Source organism: Sinohyriopsis cumingii, chromosome 1 (assembly GCF_028554795.1).
Source record: "Sinohyriopsis cumingii isolate HCF-2022 chromosome 1, ASM2855479v2, whole genome shotgun sequence".
Taxonomy (NCBI): domain Eukaryota; kingdom Metazoa; phylum Mollusca; class Bivalvia; order Unionida; family Unionidae; genus Sinohyriopsis; species Sinohyriopsis cumingii.
The window spans coordinates 134,269,555-134,291,064 of NC_142961.1; the positions used below are offsets into that span (position 1 = coordinate 134,269,555).

At 34.1% G+C, this 21,510-nt stretch overlaps 1 protein-coding gene across 7 annotated transcripts in view; it reads right to left on the bottom strand.

Moving 5' to 3' along the window:
• LOC149807893 (phosphatase and actin regulator 2-like) overlaps positions 1–21,510 on the bottom strand; it is a 175,204-nt gene that overhangs the window by 20,011 nt on the left and 133,683 nt on the right. For all 7 annotated transcript variants that reach the window (XM_089971711.1, XM_089971703.1, XM_089971707.1 and 4 more), the window contains 3 exons: positions 20,846–21,122; positions 9,425–9,576; positions 2,596–2,752 (listed from right to left, as the gene is read on the bottom strand). In XM_089971711.1, coding sequence (XP_089827837.1) covers positions 2,596–2,752; positions 9,425–9,576; positions 20,846–21,122 — 586 coding nt within the window. The remainder of the gene's footprint in view (positions 1–2,595; positions 2,753–9,424; positions 9,577–20,845; positions 21,123–21,510) is intronic.

A 21,510-nucleotide genomic window follows, 5' to 3' on the forward strand; every position in this document is an offset into this window, starting at 1 on the left:
TGCACAAAGCTTAGTCACTTCCTTCATTGATTTATAATTTATAACCTGATTTTATGTACATTTTTTATGTTCTTGATGCTTTTCATTTTTAAAATCAGTAGGGGTTACTAACGAACAAGAGGGTGTACTAAAACTATATAGTACAATCCAGGAGAGCTCTTTTCTGGACATTTTCATGGACTTTCCAATATTCTGATGGAATATTTTGTCTTACAGAAATTGAACCTTTGCTATATATTACTCTGTTAACTGCCAGTGCTTGTGTGTAATTTGAACTACTTGATTTTATTCCATTTTGTTTATTGATTAGTTTTGAAAAACATGTAAAAAAAACCCCATAAGACTCTGAATTTAAAAACTGAGTATTTTATTAAGTTTTAATGTTTTGTATTTGCTTCAATAAATTAAAGGAGTTTCAGGCAAAATTCAAAGTGTTTGTCCGAAAAATTCAAGTTTTTTCTTAAGGATAAAACCAACATTAAAAAGTTCAAGGTATTTTCAAGGCTGTACGAACTATGTTGAAAGGTAGGGACCAAGGAATTGAACAAATACCTCAGAAATGTGCACTGAAGCATCAATGATTTACAGCATTCTCTCTTTATAATGCTTAAAGTCCTGTTGTATACCACATTACAGTGAAACCATGTTATCATTAAGTACAAAACACATAATTTAACTACAACAGAATACAAATGTACCAGTTATAATATACCTGATTCATATTTAATATTCTTCTACACCATACACACTGATATGTGTTTGGAAAATCCACATTTCTGCAGTTGAAATTAATCTTTCATTTTGCCCTCCACAAAACTGTGGAAGGTGTACAACAAAAGTTAAGGTGCTCAAACCAATGTTGTAACAGATAGACAGATGGACATTGTAATATAACATGCTCTACCTTGTGGCAGTTATATAATAACTGGATCGATTATGACTAGACACAACAAAAAAAAAGGAACTATGTTTTCCGACCTGCCAACCCTGATGTGTCCGTCTCAGTAAGACAGTTTATTTTTTCCCCATAAATTTAACCAGTTTTAAGTAAAGTGAAAAAAAATATCAAACTGCTACTGTAAAGCTGGAAAACATAATTAAAAGTTCGGTATTTGAAACATGCAGCGAAGATAAACATTATGTTCAACTGAAAAAGTTTGTAAAGTATGCAGACTTTATTTCCCACTAGTACTGTTGCACAAAAATTTTCAAACCCTATGTAGCTCAATGGCCTGTTGCTCTCTCAACTTGACGTAATTCTTGGAAATTCTTTTTCCATTTCACATGACGACAGCATCATATCTCCCGCCACATGGGTTCGTTACAAAGAAAATTAGGAGCATCCATCAATGAATCAAGGGATGGGAGGTCTAACCAGTGCTATATTGTTACAGGTTAGACCTCCCATCCCTTGATTCATTGATGGATGCTCCTAATTTTCTTTGTAATGAACCCCTGTCTCCCACCAAGAGTCGTACTAAAATTGGCAAGAGATGTCCAATAAACGTAATTGTGTCCCTTCCAGCTTTTATTCACAAGAATCTGAATATTCCTTTTTTATTCTTCTGTGTTAATTATTACCACTTTTCAAAAGGCTTATTTTCTCTTTCATCTTAAACATGCACTGCTTGCTGGATGCCATTTTTAAACAAATTCTATAATCAACAGTTTGATCATGCAGATGCTTGGCATGAACAAACAGGTACAGTTTAAAGCATCTGAGGTGCTGCTGTAAAGTTGGTCTCATTTCCTGACTAATTTTCCTGCTTCTAATACAAAACCCAGATCCAAATCACACATGGATGAACAAATTTTCCAGATTTTTTGGCAATGATCATTTTTCTGTAGTTTTTGCTTTTATGCTATAAGTTCATATTTTAAGCGTAATTTTTGTAAGACTAATTGCAAAATCGTAAGGGTTGGCAGGTCTCTGTTTTAATGGCAGGCCCTATTGTGAGGGTGTAATGTATTAAGATTAAAAATGACAGCCTATTTTGTATGCATGGTCTGTAGTTATCAATGCCAGCCTCTGTTGTATGCCTGGTCTGTAATTGATCAATGCCAGCCTATGTTGTATGCACAGTATGTAATTAACAATGCCAGCTTATGCTATATGCATAGTCTGTAATTAACAATGCCAGTCTATGTTGTATGCATTTTCTGTAATTAATCAATGCCATCCTATATTGTATGCATGGTCTGCAATTAACGATGCCAGCCTATGTTGTATACATGGTCTGTAATTAACAATGCCAGCCTATGTTGTATACATGGTCTGTAATTAACGATGCCAGCCTATGTTGTATGCATGGTCTGTAATTAACAATGCCAGCCTATGTTGTATACATGGTCTGTAATTAACAATGTCAGCGTATGTTGTATACATGGTCTGTAATTAATCAATGCCAGCCTATGTTGTATGCATGGTCTGTAATTAACAATGCCAGCCTATGTTGCATACATGGTCTGTAATTAACGATGCCAGCCTATGTTGTATGCATGGTCTGTAATCAACAATGCCAGCCTATGTTGTATGCATGGTCTGTAATTAAAAATGCCAGCATATGTTGTAAGCATGGTCTGTAATTTTGTTACCTTATCAATTTTGATCCTATGGCCTGCCTATCTTCATGGATCTCTTGTTCGGTCTTAGCAGGGATAATATTTTTTTCTACCAACTCTTGATGAGATGGTCTGTTACTAAGGAATCGAGCCAAACTGTCCTGTCGTGCTACTTTAGTTGCCAATGAACCTGTAGAAAAAAATTAAGTAAACAATAGTATTAAAAACCAAACTCTCTTATCTTACTCCGACTCCAGCAGCATTTTGTTGAGCAAAAAATGTAACAATTGACTCATTCAGTAATAATTTTTTTTTCCTTCAGAACAAGTTAATAATGTAATTTAAATTCATTTATATACGTGACATTATTGTTTCATAATATGTACACTATGAAATTTTTATTCATACTTCAACTTATAAATGAAACACCCTTCATACATGAGAAGGGTAAAAATTGGGGTGACAAAACAAAGATCATGTGTTTCATTGTTTTAATTATGTTGATGCTGAATAATTAAAAAAAGACTGTAGATTATGCATGCAGGTTTTCAGGCAAAATTAGGTTCATAATTGCATATCTCCAATTTGGAAAAGTGATTCTGCATTTAAAATTTTATTTTCTTATTTTCGATATCATCCTTGCAAAATTTGATACTATAATGTAACATGAGGCCTGTGATTGCTCACCTGGTTTACAGTCAAAGATGGCCAGGAGTCAAATGCAAGTAAAGGTGGCCATCACCAGGCTAACATTCAAATGCATGTAAAGATGGCCATCACCTAGCTGACAGTCAAATGCACTCAAAGATGTCTATCAGTCAAATACATGCAAAGACGGCCATCACCTGGCTATCAGTCAAATGCACGCAAAGATGGCTATCAGTCAAATGCAAGCAAAGAGAGCCATCAGCTGACTAACAATCAAATACAGAGATGGCACATCAATCAAATGCAAGCAAAGATGGCCATCAATTGGTTAACAGTCAAATACAAGCAAAGATGGCTATCGCCTGGTTAAAAGTCAAATGCAAGCAAAGATGACCACCACCTGGCTAATAGTTAAATGCAGACAATGATGGCCATCAGCTGGCTAACAATCAAATGTAAGCAAGGATAGCCATCATCTGGCTAAAAGTCAAATGCAGACAATGATGGCCATCAGCTGGCTAACAGTCAAATGCAAGCAAGGATGGCCATCATCTGGCTAAAAGTCAAATACAGACAATGATGGCCATCAGCTGGCTAACAGTCAAATGCATTTTTGACAAAGTACACCTTGGGCTGAATGAGTTTGGATACTGCAATATTCCCAGCTGTTCAGGAGCAGAACAATAATAAACTTGTGCTAATGAATGAGAGATTTTTGACACCCCAAAAGGATATCACACAAGCTCTTCTGGTTTATGACCAGTAGAGCTATCAACAAGAGTCCCTTGAAGGCACTTATGCTTTACTGGCTGAAAAGAATTTCCAGGAGTTCAAGACAATACCATTTCTTTCTATTAACTGTACAGTGTTGAAAACATCTTTTATCTTCTTCAGGGAAGACAATTTATTCAAATTAACTGCTATTGTGGATGTACTGCAAGTAAACTTGGCTCCATTTTCATGCTATGATTTTTGATTTTTGAAGAAGCAACAAGAGCAATATTTTCAACATGGATACCATGGTAGCCAGATTTGATCTCAAACTGAAACCATTTCTATCTAGTACCATCTAGTCATCATTACTGCTCCAGTGGCCTAGTGGTTAGAGCATCCGCCTCGGATGTGGGAGGTCATCATTTAAAAGTTGTTTGGTAGAAGTGCAATGTCAATATGAGCAGCCATCTATGAAGTAGTGATAGGATTTTCAAGATGGCCATTATGGCAGTCATATTGGAAATCAGATTAGCACAGTTTTCATTTATGACCAACCTGACATCATAAGAAGTCTTTCAGTGAAACCCCCATGCTGATACAACCATCCATTCAGGAGTAGTGAAAATATTTTTTAGATGGCCACTGATTTGACCATTTTGGATAACAGATCAAAAACCTTTATTTATTCAGGACCAACTACAGATCACAAAAAGTCTGCCGGTAAAAACTGCAGGGCATAATTACGTTCATTCAGGCTGGTAAACAATAACCAAGATAACTACTGTGACAGTGATATTGGACATCAGATCACCATTTTCAATTAGGTCCAAACAGACATGACAAGAAGTCTTCTGGTGAAAACCCCATGGCAATTATTACATTTCCCTAATTCAGAAGTAGCAAAAAGAAGATTTTCAAGATGGTTACGGGGGTAACAATACTGGACACCAGATTGGCATCATTTTCATTTAGAAGCAAGAAGACATCATTCTTCTGGTGAAAACCCTGTCAACGACTTTCCATTCAGATGGAGTAGCAAAAACTGGATTTTCAAGATGGCTGCTTTGTTGTAACTATTAGACTAATTAGACATCGTAAATCTTTCAGTGAAAACTAAATGTTGATATGATCATCCATTCAAATGGAGTTGCAATAACATGATTTTCAAGATGGTCAATGTATTGGCCATATTGGATAACAGATTGGCACCATTTTTACTTTAGGACCAAAACTAGACATCATAAAAAGTCTTTTAGTGAAAACCCAAAGTTGATATGCCCATCCATTCAAGACGATTTGGATGTCTGAGTGGCTTCATTTTCGTTTTGGACCAAGTGGTCAATAAACATTTGTTCTTTTTAGGCTTTAAAGCTGTTTTCCATTTAATGCAAGCAACATTCTTCACTGGTCAGCACAGGAATAATGAGAAAAAAATATGATTTTCTTAGGGACTACAATCAGAAGCAATAACAGCTGATTGACTCAATTATTGAAATATACTGGTATCAATAGAAGAACCCCTTGCTGGAATAATTTGTCTACAGCCTGAATGAGCCCAGCTGAAAATTAGTAATAAATTGATTTACATTAATCTCCAGAAGAACAAGCTGTACTGACTTTGATCTGCCATGGCATGACGCAATAACAAATCCAGGGTCTGTGTTATTCACATTTAGGAGCATGTTACTTGGAAAAAATGTATGGTAGCCAAAATGGAACAAATGTAACTTGGCTCCTGAGCATTTTAGGTCAGAAGGTCTAGTTAATAATTGGAATTCATGAATTTTAGCTCAATGGAAGTTGCAAATACCATGTTATAAATAATGTTCTGTCTTTCATGTATATTTCGCAAATGAAAAAAACATTTAATTCAGAATATGAAAAATTAATTCAAATAATAATTTGAAGTACTATGCATGAAAAATAAAGGGATCATTACACAAAAATGGTTATGACACACAATCCACAACAACCTAACAGTATTAATGTCCAAAATAAACATAAAAATGTTGTCTCGTTCTGCTCTCAGCAGAAAAATCCAATTAAGACAGAAATAAAAGTACTCGAAAAGACTTTGTTCTTGGTGTGTGTGTGTGTGTGTATGTGTCAGAGAGACTGATGGCTGAAATGATAATTTTATAACCGTGTGCAAAAACACATACATTCAGAACATACTTATTCATTGCTGTTATGGTGTGTTATATTGGCAAAATGATTAAGATGGTCTGTGCATTAATTATTTATATGTATTATTGATCAGAACATGTACACAAAGATATAAGCCCACCTTATTAAAGTGCAACCTCTGTTCCTCCAGCAACAGGATCATGTGTATTCAGAGCAGTTTTTATTTGCAGCTTTTGGAGAGAAACAGAGGTTACAGGAGAATATAATCTCCATTTTTCAGTTACAAGACAAGTAAGGGCAAAATCTGACAGAACAGAACAAATGAGTGAACAAAATAGTGCATTGTGGCTCTCCAGAGGAAAATGAACATTTGTCAATGAGCTATGAAAGTCATCACACACATCACTTACTATTTGTAATCACTGATAAAAATAACAATAGAAGGGTGTACTGAACATTAGATTCTCATTAAAATGTTAATTTGATGAGAAAACTAATATGTCATCATAACTTATTTTAAAATGTACGAGCTATATTCTGAATTTTTGAGACAATTTGTGACAGTGACAACAACAATTTTTGACAGTAATGGCAACAGTCTGTGACAGTGATGGCTTTAGTAAAGAGTAATCATTAACCATGCTGTTTAAGGACTGAAAGCAAGAACTTTGTGATGAAAACATACCCAAATAAAAACAGCGGAACGAATTAAAAGACGATGTATAAGAATCAAATTCAACGAGTCAAGAACTTACGCATTTTTATTTTATTTTTGCATTACTATAGGGGAACAATAACATTCTCCAACCCATGTTTTGTGGTCTTCACTTTAGCATGTACTGTTATATAACGTTTGCTGGATAAGAAAACATCCAATGAATTCTGAACTAGTATTGAAATGTGTGCGATGTGTTGTCACAGCAACCGACTTAATAAAGAGCACCTGTTAACGATAGTTCTTGGATTATGTGCTGCAAAGGCCACTGTCCAATTGTTATTGAACAACAATACATACTGTAATGATATTAAGAGATACACAACAACCATTCTATTTTCTCGCTGACAAATGAACAATGGCTAGATTGATGAATGTGAGTCGATTCTCAATTTCCCTTTCAATGTGAGCTCATCAAAGGTCTTTGTGCACAATTATAAACGGTGATTATTTCTTAATTTCTAAATCTCCTCTTTTATTATTTGATGCCTCAATCAATATAGGATTAAATAATCATAGTTGGGTATTTAAACACATGTACATTTTACCTGAACACTCATAAAGTAGATACAGTCTGAAGAACTTTATGTTAATTTTATGAGTGATCAGGTAACAATTTACACATCGATAAACACACAACCATGATCATTTAATCCTTATAATTCCAATTTACAATCTTTCTGTCATCATATCAACAGATTTCATTAACAAAGTGTTCACTTTTAGGTAGATGAAAGTTTTCTTTCATTAGCCTCATCACTGGAACATAATACATAGCCCCATCTTCGTCAGCTGAAAGTGATCAATTTGTATGCAGTAATATATGGCTGTGTCAGAGCGGGTCATAACAGTTATCTGAGGAGCCTGTTATGATCGATTTTTTAATTTAAAAAAATGGTTGATTATGTTTAAATCAGGCTATTCCAGTTTTTAAAAATATGTTTGTGTCTGGCCAGTGTTGTCATAGCAAGCATTCTTGCTTTCTGCGCATTTCAATCTGTCAAAAGTAAACTTGTGTCCGATTTAGTGAGATCCCCAACTCATGATATGACCTCGACCTTTAACAGATACTGGAACATGTTATCGAAGTGAAATGCAATAAATTCTGATGATTGTCTTGTAAAGCCTGCCATATGCCTTCTTTGGCAAAAGGAGAGAGCATTGGAGTGCAGGAAGGTCTGTGCAAGTACAATGTTTTAACTTCTAATGGGCGATTTTAATCTGTTTGTAAATTTTGATCGGAAATCACAGGGGTGGTTGGTTGGTTGACTTGTTATTATTATGGTGCAAAGCGTAGATATAAAGCTTCACATAAAATGACCTGGAAACAGGGAACCACAAATAGTCCATAGAATTTATTGATGTGTTAAAAAAAGTTCCAATCACATTGTAGAAATGCAGTCAATTCATCAAAATTGGACTTATAAGATTATGAAAATTTAAATAGTATTTTCATATGGGACTATATGAAAAATTTACTCAGCAAACAATGATTAATTGTTTAGTTGCTTAATATATCTAAACCAGAGGTCTCAAACACACCACCTGTGGCCCACCAAGCTGTATCCTGTGGCCTGCAAAATGATTGGTGTCACAAGGTGTCATGATAACAAATGTGGTGTGGCCCATGGGTCATCGAAAATGCCCTCATGTTGGCCTTCAGGGTGGTTTGAGTTTGAGACCCTGATGTAAATCATACTTCACTGTTTTTTTCAAACCTGTTTGAAATGTGAACTTATCTTCTTCGTTTAAATAAAAATACAAAAGTACTTGGTTATAAAAATTATTGAAAGAATGAAATGATCCATAAGCTTTCTGCCTGATTAGAATATTGATTCTTTTATTTCCTAATCTCCTGTTTCATCATACCATGCCTCAGTTAAAAATGTATGGGAAGTTGACAATTCAGGAAAGTATTTATTTCAAAGGCAACAGAAAGTTATGTTTTTCATATGGGATTCTTTTCTGATGAAACATACTCAGCAAACAATACATTGGTCACCTGCTTTATTTAAATCATAAATCAGTATTGTGTTTAGAAGCCATCTGAATTGTGAACTTCTCTTCTTGATTCAAATAAAAAGATTTGAATATGATTAAAAAATAATAATATTGAAATGATCGGTGACCTTTTTGTGGATTATAAAAGGTGATTCTTTTACTTCTTAATCTTCTGTTTCATTATTTGATGCTTCACTTAAAAACTTACCCAAAGTTAGTCATGATTTACAACATATTCAAAACAATACTTTGGTCATTGGCTATATGTAAATCTTGCCTTGGTATACTTTCAAAGCCATTTGAAATGGGAACCTCTTTTCAATTTCAAGACAACACAGTACAAAGGTAACAAAGGTTACAAATAATACATAGAAAGACAATCCCTCCCCCAAACCTCACCTTAATCGTACATGACTTTAATCTCTTATTTAGTTTTGTAATAAAAACAAAATGCCAATATTTTCAGTCTGTTTTTTCTTGCAAACATAAATCTTCTTAGTGGAACCTTCATGTAAGAAAAGTTTAAGTATTTAATGAAAAATAAAAAGTGCTATATAAAACAAACGATACTTTTAATTATTATTATTTTATGACAAGATTGAGTTCAAAATATTAAAGTGTACTAATATTACAACAAATGTAGTAATGGTATCTTACTTAAGTGCTCTTCTTCATCCCTGTACTTTATTTCCTCATCATCTGATGAGGAGTCATCATCATGCGTTGATGTATACTTGGGTGGTTCTGGCAGTTCAGATGTATAAACGGGCTGAACAGGAATATTTTCTTTGTTCTCACCCGTACCCCGGCTGAAGAACAAATTAAAACCATGTCATTTTTTGGGATAATTTCATAAAGAAAAGAAGAGTCCTTTGAAAAGATCAACACCCCTACTAGTGATCTAAACATGAAACACAATAACTGGACCTATGATCCATACAGGAGTCGAGGGGATGCCAATGGGTCATGTTTCACTGTAAAAGATGATAGCTTTATCAATGCGATTTTCATGAACTTAAATAGCATTGCTTGCCTTGTTCTGAACCACTCCTAAGGAAAGAAGGTGACAGTGATCTACTTGTCTTCCACAAACAACTTTGTTATTTACATGATACTTAGTGTAAAAATGTGTACCTCCTTGCAAATCTTCTGATGTACGCATGGTATCTACACGAGAAATGGTGCATGCATTCCTTGCATCATAATCTCAACCACCCATGAGCCAGGGGAATTTAGATCACAGTGAACTAATTTTCTTCCACTAATTACTGTTGTTTAAAGTTGTTTTTTGTCGTTTCTTTTGTGTGCAAATCTCCAGTTGTAGGTATGCTATATATATTCTTGGAACTTAAGCTGTTCCTACCATCAACCTGGCAAATTGGTATGTTATATGCATAGAAATATGTCTGTGCAGCGCTTGCTTCAAAGTATCATTCCCAAATGGAAAGTATATCACAGTGACATATTTATCTTACAGGAATTATTCTGTTGTAGAAGGTTGTCCTCATCATTAATGTTTGGCTTTCCTGGCTTATCTTCATTGGTAGATATGGCATCTTTATACAACTGGGTCAGAATATTCCTTACATCAATGACTGCTAAGGGGAAGACATGTCACATTGACTTACTTTTTATGCATAAATAAACAACTTTGTTATTTACTTGAGGAACTTCATGATGTCACACACAGACACTGACAGACTGGCAGTCACATATGAATCCAGCATTATCTTTGCTAATGCAGGAATAGTAATTGTATGACAATTATGAGAATACATATAATTGTAAGACAATCATGAGAATCCATGTAACTGTATGAGAATCATCAGAAATCATGTATGAGAATCATCAGAAAACAAGTAATTGTATGAGAATCATCAGAAAACATGTATGAGAATCATCAGAAAACATGTAATTGTATCAGGATCATCAGAAAACATGTAATTGTATGAGAATCATCAGAAAACATGTAATTGTATGAGAATCATGAGAATACATGTAACTAAGATAATTGTGAGAATACATGTAACTAAGACAATCATGAGAATAAATGTAATTTTAAGATAATGAGAATATATGTAATTGTATGACAATCATGATTACATGCAATCGTAAGACAATCATGATAATATGTCATTCTATGACAATCATGATAATACAATTGTATGACAATCATGAGAATACAACTGTATGACAATCATGATAATAAAATTTTATGATAATCATGATCACATGCAACTGTATGACAATCATGATAATACATGTCATTGTATGACAATCATGAGAATACATGTAATCATATGACAATCATGATTACATGTAATTTTATGACAATCATGATTACATGGAATTTTATGACAATCATGAAGATACTGGCAAATTGCTTCTTTGACAATTCCTGCAATGTAAAACTTCTGCATAGAGGAAATAATAACCTATTAAAATAACATATGTACAAAGAGATAACTTATTCATGCAGACTGTTTATTTTCTAAGTTAAGTGACATCTGACATCTTTCTTTGGGACGAGGTATTAATGAAATCTTTATATTTATATTTTAACTATAGACTATTACAAACATAAGGTCACAATAAATTCATGTAAACACACTCACACATACACACACCACTGTTTTGTTTTATACAATAAAAATATCTCAAAGGAGGTATACAAATTTGTAACAAAATGAAAAACATTGAAGTACTCATTTTTGCTTCCAAATTTGCTGTTGCTTCTGTTTTGTTATTATCCACCCATGCTTTACAAGTTTGATTTAAAACTTTTTATTTATGACAAGAGTCCCTCGAAGGGACTGATGCTCTACTGACTGAAAAAAATTTCCAGGAATTCAAGATTCCTCAGCAATAACAAGATTTTCAAAATTGACCGATGTGGTGGCATACTGGGTGTTAGATTGTCACTATTTTCACAAAAGACCAAGCAGACATTAGCTGAAGTCCTTTGGTGAAAATGTAAATATGACCATCCATTCAGAAGTAGTAAAAGGATTTTCAAATAGCCATCAAAGCAGCCATATTAGACGTACCATTCCCACAATTTTCATTTATGACAAGGTATCATAAAAAGTCTATTGGTGAAAACTCCATGTCAATATGGCCATCCATTTGGAATAAGTAGAGATAACAGTATTTTCAAGATGGCCAAAACGTTAGTCATAGTGAGGGACAGATTGCCTCAATTTCATTTACGACAAATTAGATACCATAAGAACTTTTCTGATCAAAGACCAAAGTTAAAATCTCTGACTATCTTAAAGGACTAGCAATAACAACATCTTCAAGATGGCCAACAAGGTGGCCATTAAGTCAGGCATGGTTTTAATTTAGGATCATCAAGACATCTTAAGACGCCTTCTGGAGAACACACCAGGCTGTTGTTTTAAACAAGTAACGATAACAAGATTTTCAAAATGGCTGCTATAGAAGCACAGCAGTGCGAGGTAGCATTTTAATTTTTGCACAGCAAAACCACCCTGATTGTTTAGCACTCCTCAACAGCAATGCATATACAGAAAGACAATTTTTAATGCGGAGAAAAATTCAACAAGACCTTTGGGGAAGTTTGAACACAGTACCATCCAGTCTGAAACAAGTGCCAAGAGGGACATGAGCATATCTTTATTACCTTAAATTTAACCCTCACGTCTGAACTATGAAGAGCAGCAAATACTGCATCAAATTAAGAAAGCATCCCACTGTCCAATGGACTTAAAAGACAGACATTTTATTATATTTTGTATGACAACGAAAACTTAAGTCTACCAAATAAGTTTTGTTTTTAACTATATTAAATGCTTCAAAGAAATACTTTCATTTTTAAAAATCAGATCTGAATTTCCAGTAATTTTATGCAGGCTTATATAAAAATATAACTTATTCCCAACTGGACAAAGTTGCTATTTTAGGTCATGTGAACTGCCCCCTTCAAGACCTCAAAATAACACTTAGCTGTGAAATTAACATTATTTTTTTATCTCATTAATGTTGATATAAAAAATGTCAGCCATTTAGCGCTTACTGGTAAAGAAAGATTGAAATTTACAAGGGAAAAAGAACACCTAATTTATAGGTGGTGCTCGGCCTAGAATCTTGCAATAGCTATTTACCAAAGAAAAATTACAATCTCCTGTATTTAAATGAAATTGCCAAATTTTTACATTTGTAGCAGTGATCTGGGTTGTACAAATTTGTTTCCCAACCAAGACAAGTTGCTCTGGAATTTGTTTACCTGTTCCCATTTGAGAATGAATGATTTTATTATCCACTTTCTAATGTCTCAGCCAAAATCCAAAAAAAGGGTTCCACATATTGATTCAAATGCAAACTGCACAGACCCTGATCTGCCATTGCATTATGTGCTACAAGATCTGGATCTATGCAGTTTGTCAGGAGTAACCTGTAGAGCCAACAACAAGAGCAGATCTTGGTACTAACAGTCTGTGGCTAGACCCAACTTAATATAAGATTATACAGAGTAATACTTTTAAAGTTATTTAGTTAAGAATACTATATTCTTATTTACTAGATTGACTACTGCAATGTAATGTTGCTATGTTGTTACATGTATGTATATATGCAATTTCTGTTATTTGAATAAGCTTACATATTGTTAGTTGTCTGTTTATAAAAAGAAACAGCCAAGTCTTTGTTGTAGCTGTGTAGGGTGGGCGGCAGCTACTTTGGGGAATTAGCTGGTAGAGCCAACAAACAAATGTCTGAGGCTACATAGTTCTTTAATGATTTCTTTACACTGTACCCAATTCAAATTCAAAAGCTTTCTAACGATTTCTGCCTCTGTGTGGATACATATATATATATATATATATATATATATATATATATATATATATATATATCTCAGCCTAGCAGACTTCATAGGAGACATCCTGATATATTCTATAACTGGCTTTATTGTTTCTTGTTCACAGATCTGTTTCCTACATTAAACTAAACATTTGATATCTCACTAATGAGTTGTCTAGAAGTTGATTTTGAAAACATATAAATGATTATAATACATCTGATCAGACTCACACTCACCTACAACCTCTTCCTCAAAATATAAATGCTAAATAAATGTAGTTTATGTGTAAGGGTTGGCAAAGATTGTCAGAGTTCAAGTACAAAAATATCTATTTCTTTAAAATCTTTATATAAGATACTCTTGCTAATTAGAGAAACTTAATCTACTATCTTGTTTCTAATATCATCATTTTCAAAGTCTAAAACTAATAAGTCCTGTAAATAATCATTTACTTAATTTGCATAAACACAAATTCCTGCTGTTCTCACTTATATAGACCATAGAGCTAGACCTGTTAAACCAAAATGATTAATGTCCATAAGGCCATAGGGTGAGTGTGCTGTAAAGATTCTGCTTGTATTGTTTGGGACTGCAGAAGCAGAACATTTCTTGAAATGTGGATTCTATTTAACATGACTAGACAATTGGAAAACAGTTAAATCATATCAAAAATCCCTACATCTTACCTCCTGTATGTACTTGCTTATAAGACGAGTAACTGCCAAATGCACAGACCCAGATCTGCCACTGCATAATGCCCCAGCAGATCTGGGTCTGTGCAGTTTGTTAGGAGTAATCAGTAAAACATAGAACACAGATCCTGATCTGCAGGCACATTATGCTGTGGCAGATCAGGATCTTTGTTGTTTGCAGTGTGTATATAATGTATGTCAGTTTCCTCCTCAAATGGCACAGTGCACCTAAACTTGTAAAAGAATGCATGGTTTTAACTCCATATATATATATATATATATATATATATATATATATATATATAAAATCCCTTTTGTAATTTGTAATCGAACTGCTTTTTATTTATGTCACAAATTCTGTGTAAACTGACCAATGACTATTTAAGGCCAATACACTGCTGCCGCTTCTAAAACATGCACGCCAACATAAAAGGGGAATTAATATTGTTTGTTCATGCTGATATACAACAAAATGGTGGACTCACTAATTAGCTTTTGCATTGAGAGCTGCAGACACCTTTCAAGTATTTTTGCATTTCAAAAAAAGGATTAAAATAATGTGCCAGATCTTGTATCCAATCATACGAGACAAATAACTGTAAAAACAGGATGCAATCATCTAGTCAATACTTTAGTTCTATGAAGCTTTCAGAAGGCTCCAGCAGCCAATGCTGTTAATTATCCTGCATCTATTGTTATTATTATTAATTATCCTGCAGCTATTGGTATTATTAATTATCCTTCTGCCACTGTTATTAATTATATTGCAGCCAGTGTTAATGCTAATTATCCTGCTGCTATTATTTTTAATTATCCTGCTATAACCATCATTAATCATCTTGCAGTTATTATTATTATTATTTTTAATTATCCTGCTACGATTATCATTAATCATCCTGCAGTTATTATTATTATTATTAATAATAATAATTATCATGCAGCTATTGGTATTATTAATTATCCTTCAGCCATTATTATTAATTATACTGCAGCCATTGTAATAATTATCTTGCATTTATTGTTATTATTAATTATGCTGCTACAATTATCATTAATCTTGCAGTTATTATTATTATTATTATTAATTATCCTGCTGCTATTGTTATTATTAATTATCCTGCTACAGTTATCATTAATCATCCTGCAGTTATTATTATTATTATTATTAATAATTATCATGCAGTTACTGGTATTATTAATTATCCTTCAGCCATTATTATTAATTATATTGCAGCCACTGTAATAATTATCTCGCACCTATTGTTGTTATTAATTATCCTGCTGCAATTGATAATATTAATTATCCTAAATACCATTTTTATAAGTCTTTGGTATGACTTGGCTGGGGTTCAAACGCAGACACTCTAACGACTAAGCCACCAGAACCAATGTTACTGTATTTCATGTTGTTTTTTGTACCCTTTAATCTTTCGTACACCATCAAGCCATAAAAATAATAATTAATTAATATGTCATATTTTTTTGTACACAAAACTTCATATTTTTTTGGTCGTCCTATTATTTTTTGTAAAAAAAACCCGATCTACTGTGAAGATTTACTTTTGCCAAAGTGATAAAAAAGTACTGCCCTTTAAATTTTACAGCTAAACATAGGTAAAAATCATTGTTTTGTTGCTTTTTTATTTATGAATTATTTTTTTTCATTTTATTAAAATTGAAGACAGGCTCCCATTTCAAACGGCTTAAAAAATATACCAAAGATTGATTTAGGTACATCAAATGACTAGGGTATTGTTTTGCTAAGCATGTTATGAATAGTGACTAACTTTGGGCATGTTCTTAAAAAAGGCATCAAATGGTGAAACATGAGATTCACACAATATAATAATCATCGTTTATAATCATGCATGTAGGTCATTGATAATTTATTTCTTTTATTATTGTATTTCACTACATATTTTTATGCTTTTTATTTTATTCATGTTTTAAATGGTGTCAGAAAAAATATTGATGTATCACTTGGATATGCAAAACAACTAATTCTTTGCAGAGAATATTTGGCATAATCCCATATGAGAAACATAAATATTTATTTCCTCTGTGAAAAACAAACCCGAATTATCTGTTTTCTTCACGTAAATGTGTAACTGAGGCATTTAATAATCACCCCCCCCCCAAAAAAAACTAAAGATATATTCACCAATCATAAGTGTGCAGAAAGCCCTTTGCTCAGCTTACTTGGAAAGAGCAACTGTTTTGTTAGCTGAGAATCTATTCAAATTCATCACATTGCCCTTCTTTCTCTTTTGTATTGGCAGCCAGAAAATATAATGATTGATGTTTTTGTTCTATTGTTATTACATTATATACTGCTGTTCTTTAATAGCTGGACAACATTGTTAATGAGCCTCTTTTATTATGTCAGTCAGTTAACAAAGAAACACACAATTTAAAAAAAAAATGAGTTCAGAAACAATTTGAGTTTATTTATCCAGTAAAAATAATATCTCAGTACAGGATGAAGTGAAGACCATAGACCACTGGGCAATTAATCTTATTGTTTCAATACAGTAATGCAGTAAAAACTAAAAAAACCCAGTTAGTTTTAATTATAAATGCAAAAGTCACTGACTCTGTGAAAAATATTCAACGGAAAAAAAAAGGATCAATCACAGGTGCTGGCCGACCCTTGACATATTCACACGAGAAGGAGCAGGAAATTTTATCCTGATTACTCTGTATGCGGGGACCATCAATAACAAGTGTGATGTTAAAAAATTATTATACTGCAGTTATTCAGAAGGAAAATCCAAAGTTTCAGGGCTCAAGAGGAGGGGGTGATAGCTTTTTTAAGCGAAATGGACTTTCGCTGACATGCAGGACTACAATATCTCAAAAATTACCTTGAGATCTAGAAAAATAGAATACTTTACCAGATATATAAGAAGGCTGCGGGAGGAGGAGAAATTTGATGAACAATTAATTGTAAATATGGATGAAATGCCAGTGTATTACATGAAGCGCACACCTTCTCTCCTAGTGTTGGATTCATTCTGTGGCCATGTGACTGATGGAGTTCAAAAATCCATGAGAAAATCCAGAACAGCAATGGCAGTAATCCCTGGTGGATGCACAAGTAAACTGCAGCCACTGGATGTATATGTAAATCGACTTTTCAAGGGACTGCTGTGGAAAAAATGGTCAACGTACGTGAAGGACCAGGCTTCCAAAAATATTACAACCTGGGAAGCTGGTGAGGAGGCGACCAAAAAAATTCCAGCCCCTTCAAAGCAGCAGATTGACTGGAATTTTGAAGCCAGTGAAGAGTTGAAGAAGAAAAAGGACATGATAATCAGTAGTTTCAAAGTTATTGGCATTTCAAATGCAATAAATTGTCAAGAGGACCTCCGCATAAGGAGTGACAATGAAGCTCCATTGGAAAGTCTTTCTAGTGACGAAGAATGTGAATGGTTTTAAGGTTTTGAGCTGGAAGACTTGTAAAACTCTTGAAAATTATAAATTTTTCAGTCTGCCTTAATTTACAGCTAACTGAATAATCAAGAAAAAATAGAATTAACAAGTTAAGAGTACCACAAAGGCACAATTGGCTACTTCTGTGATATTTCCAATGACCTGATTTGAACAAAGAATCTAATGTGTCTGACAATGTCTAATTATGATGTCAAGTTTCATCATAAGATCTCCTTTAGTGTAAATGTTAATAACCAGACACAGATAAAAGTTTATGTATGAAAAGATCAGTTACAATTTTCTCTTGTGACCTTGACCTTTGTGCTAGAGACCTGGCTATTGTATGCTAGTTGTGGTACGTAACTGGGTCAGTTTAATCCTAATCCCTCCAGGGCTTGTGGAGTTATGGGCCAGATAAGCAACATTAATTAATGGGTAGGCAAAGCCATATCACAATACAACCAACTTGAGAGGCACATATCAACAAAACTGTTAGGCTGAAAACTGAAATTTTAATACAGACTTCACACTGTCTGATCCTGACTTGAATCACAATGTCTTGAAAAGTTGCCAGCTCACTGTACTGACAGCACTCATGGCTTGCTTCAGTGTGTTGAGCAATCTTCAATACAAATCCAACTAAGAAACTGGCAGCATCCATGTACAAGTATCAAGTCAAAGAACTGCTGCACCTAGTACCTTGACAGACTCTGGTTATTTTTACAGAGGGAAATGACATCACCAGATGACCACTGTGAACTAACGACAATTACCAATATGCAAGTAAATGGAACAAAATCTTAACATTAATTGATAAATTGGAAAAATGAATCCACTGCCTGTGTAAAAATTTGAGAGAGAGAGAGAGAGAGAGAGAGAGAGAATAATACTATTTATAATGCTGCTGAAGTACCAAAACTTTTTCATGCTAACATACCTTACTGATGCCACCAAATTTCCATTTCATCTGGCAACCATTATTTTTAATACAATAATTGAAAGAGAGAGATTATAATCTGATTCTTGGACCACCAGCTTCTGTCATATTTTATCTTATATTGACATTAATTAGTTTCTCAACTCCAACAATATTTTTCCTTTGCAGTCATACGTATCTGATAATGCAAAATAATGGAAAGTGTGTAGCACAACCATCAATTTCTCAGTAATTATGTCTATTCATGTTATCTGTGATGAAGTAATTGCTTTTACAGCTGTACTACTGCACCAATATACATATAAATGCCTATGGGTATTACTTCCATGAAAGTAAACCTAGAACCAGATCACAAATATAATTTTCTGAAGTGTTAGAAAAAAGAAGAAACCATTGCAAAAGGTTAGAAAGGCATCAAACAAACCACATCGGTGACAGTTAACAAAAAGCCACAGATACAGTGGTTGACTCACATGTGTGTATATTCAGCCCCTGGTAATGTTGTTTCAGTGAAACACGGCTGTATTCCTTATTTATCATTTTGACCATCCGCTCAAGTGACTTATTCTTCAGGTTGTAAGGTTGCTAGTTACAGAAGAAATATGCTATTAAATTGTGCATAAAGATTTGAAATTTAATTTTTTTTTTTTTACTTTCAAGTAATTGTTGATGTGATTCTGTTTATAACTTCATAAATCTACAAGGATTGATGGAACTTATCAAATAGTCTGTTCGGTTCACAAGAGTTTTCGCATCAGCCCTCCACCTCCTGATTCATGAGAATAAATGCTCACTGAAAATTTAAATGTTTGCTCTATTTGATACAAGCTTAAGATGCTTGTTGATCCTGTCCTTAGAAAGAAAAGAAAAAACCCACCTCGCCAGTAATGTTTATTATTCTCCATTTCTCTGTCTCTCTCTCACACAGAATGCTGCAGTGGTTCAGTGGTCATTGTGCTGGACTCGTGACTGAAAAGGTGCAAATCCTACCATTTGATCAGTTTTTGTCAGCTACTTTGGTGTGTCGTTGGGCAAGGCTCCAACTGCCTTAGCAATGCACCAATCCAAATCTGTCACACATACTTTTGCAATGCCCTACCCCAACAAATAAATGCACATAAGAGTATGTTCTGACAACAGAGGTTGTTTTTTTACAGAGCAGATTTCTCATGATGCCGAGGTGCAGATGGATAATCCAGTGATGACTAATTTCTTTTGAATTTCTGTATCTACTACCTAATTAATTTTATAATTATTTTTTGGTATTTGAAAAGGTAAAAGATGAGGGATGAATCAAGGAACAATACCATGAGGCCAAAAAACAAACGTGTTTCTGGTCAGCCGACCATCCTTGTTTTTTCGTTGCTAACCCTAGCCCTCCCACTGCCAGTAAATTATTTTTTTCCTCTTTCTTCCTGAAATTGATTTTTGCATCTCACTGAGCATGTTTAGCCCCTTATATATAATAATCATTAATATATATGTTTAAAAAAAATAAAAATCGAACCCTACCTATCTACCCTAATTTTAAAAGCAGTACATATTTTTTGGCCTGAAAATATTATCAATATTCTCCACAATTTGTCTTTTATCTCCTGACATTGATACAGATTTGCATAACTGTGGACAGTCAATAAAATATGCAGACAAAAGTAAGGAGTTTCTAGCAGAATTCATGTTTTTACCCTTAATGACAAAATTACAATCTAACAGGAATTCCCTGCTTTGGCACTAGCGCTGTCCTAAAATTAGCTGAACTTATGCCTGAAACTTTAAAGAGAAAGTTCTTATGTGTGAATCTTACCAGATGGGCAGCATACTGTTGTAGTTTTGTACTTGCCAAATAATGGTGAAGCATTTGTTTCTGTTGCTAAACATTTTGTTGGCACTTTATTTGTGGACGTGCTCCTGAACAAAAAAATATGGGATTGGGGATTGGAGTTGGTCTCTTTACATTTGCGGTTGAACACACCTTGGTGGAAGCTTGATAAAAGAATAACTCTGACACCCATTTGTCTATACATCTGTCCACACCCTAGATTATAGCACACGTGTTAGTTTTTTTTAGACTAAGCTCAATTTGTGGTGACCATGAAAGCCATTACTATCTTTGGTCCATAAATAAAAGTGAATCCATGGTACAGCAAGAAACCATTTGCTGACAATCTTAATGATGGTGTACTAAAACTTACTTGAATATAAGTCGAGGTCTTGGCTTGGGTACGGGAGCACTGATTGGTGTAGTTCTTGGTGATGGAACAGGAGGAGGGCCAGATGTTGATCCTGCTGGCAAAGTTGGTGCTGAACCCGACTCTCGAGTTGTTGTGTTCATCTTGGCTGAATCATCAGGGCGCATCTTGAGTGCACTCTTTTTTGGCTGCAAGGTTAGGTCGGGCTCTTTGGCAGGGATGGTTTCAAAAGGATTTGGAAGGTTTGAAAAACTAGACACTTCTTCATCTTCCTCATCACCTGCAAAACAAGAAAATGAAAGAAACATGATGCTATAGTACAACAGAGCTGAAAAGAAACTTACCATGGTTTTGAATAGGAAGGCTAATTTTAATTATACAATACTTATCAACAGCCATTGTTTTGCATTCTTTTCCATGCTGAAAATACATCTGTTAGATATGAATACATTGTCCTCTAGTGCAAAGAACTGTTAGTATGAGGCAATCCCATTCATGCAACTCGCCCTGTCCTTGGTATGTCATGTACAAAACAAGTATAGATAGTTCATCTTTTTGATAGATGAAGATTACATCAGAACATCAGAGCTTGGTGGGAGGAGGGCATCTGACAACAGCTATGGCTAAGTATTGCATACTTAAAACTAGTTTTACCCTCCCCCAAAATT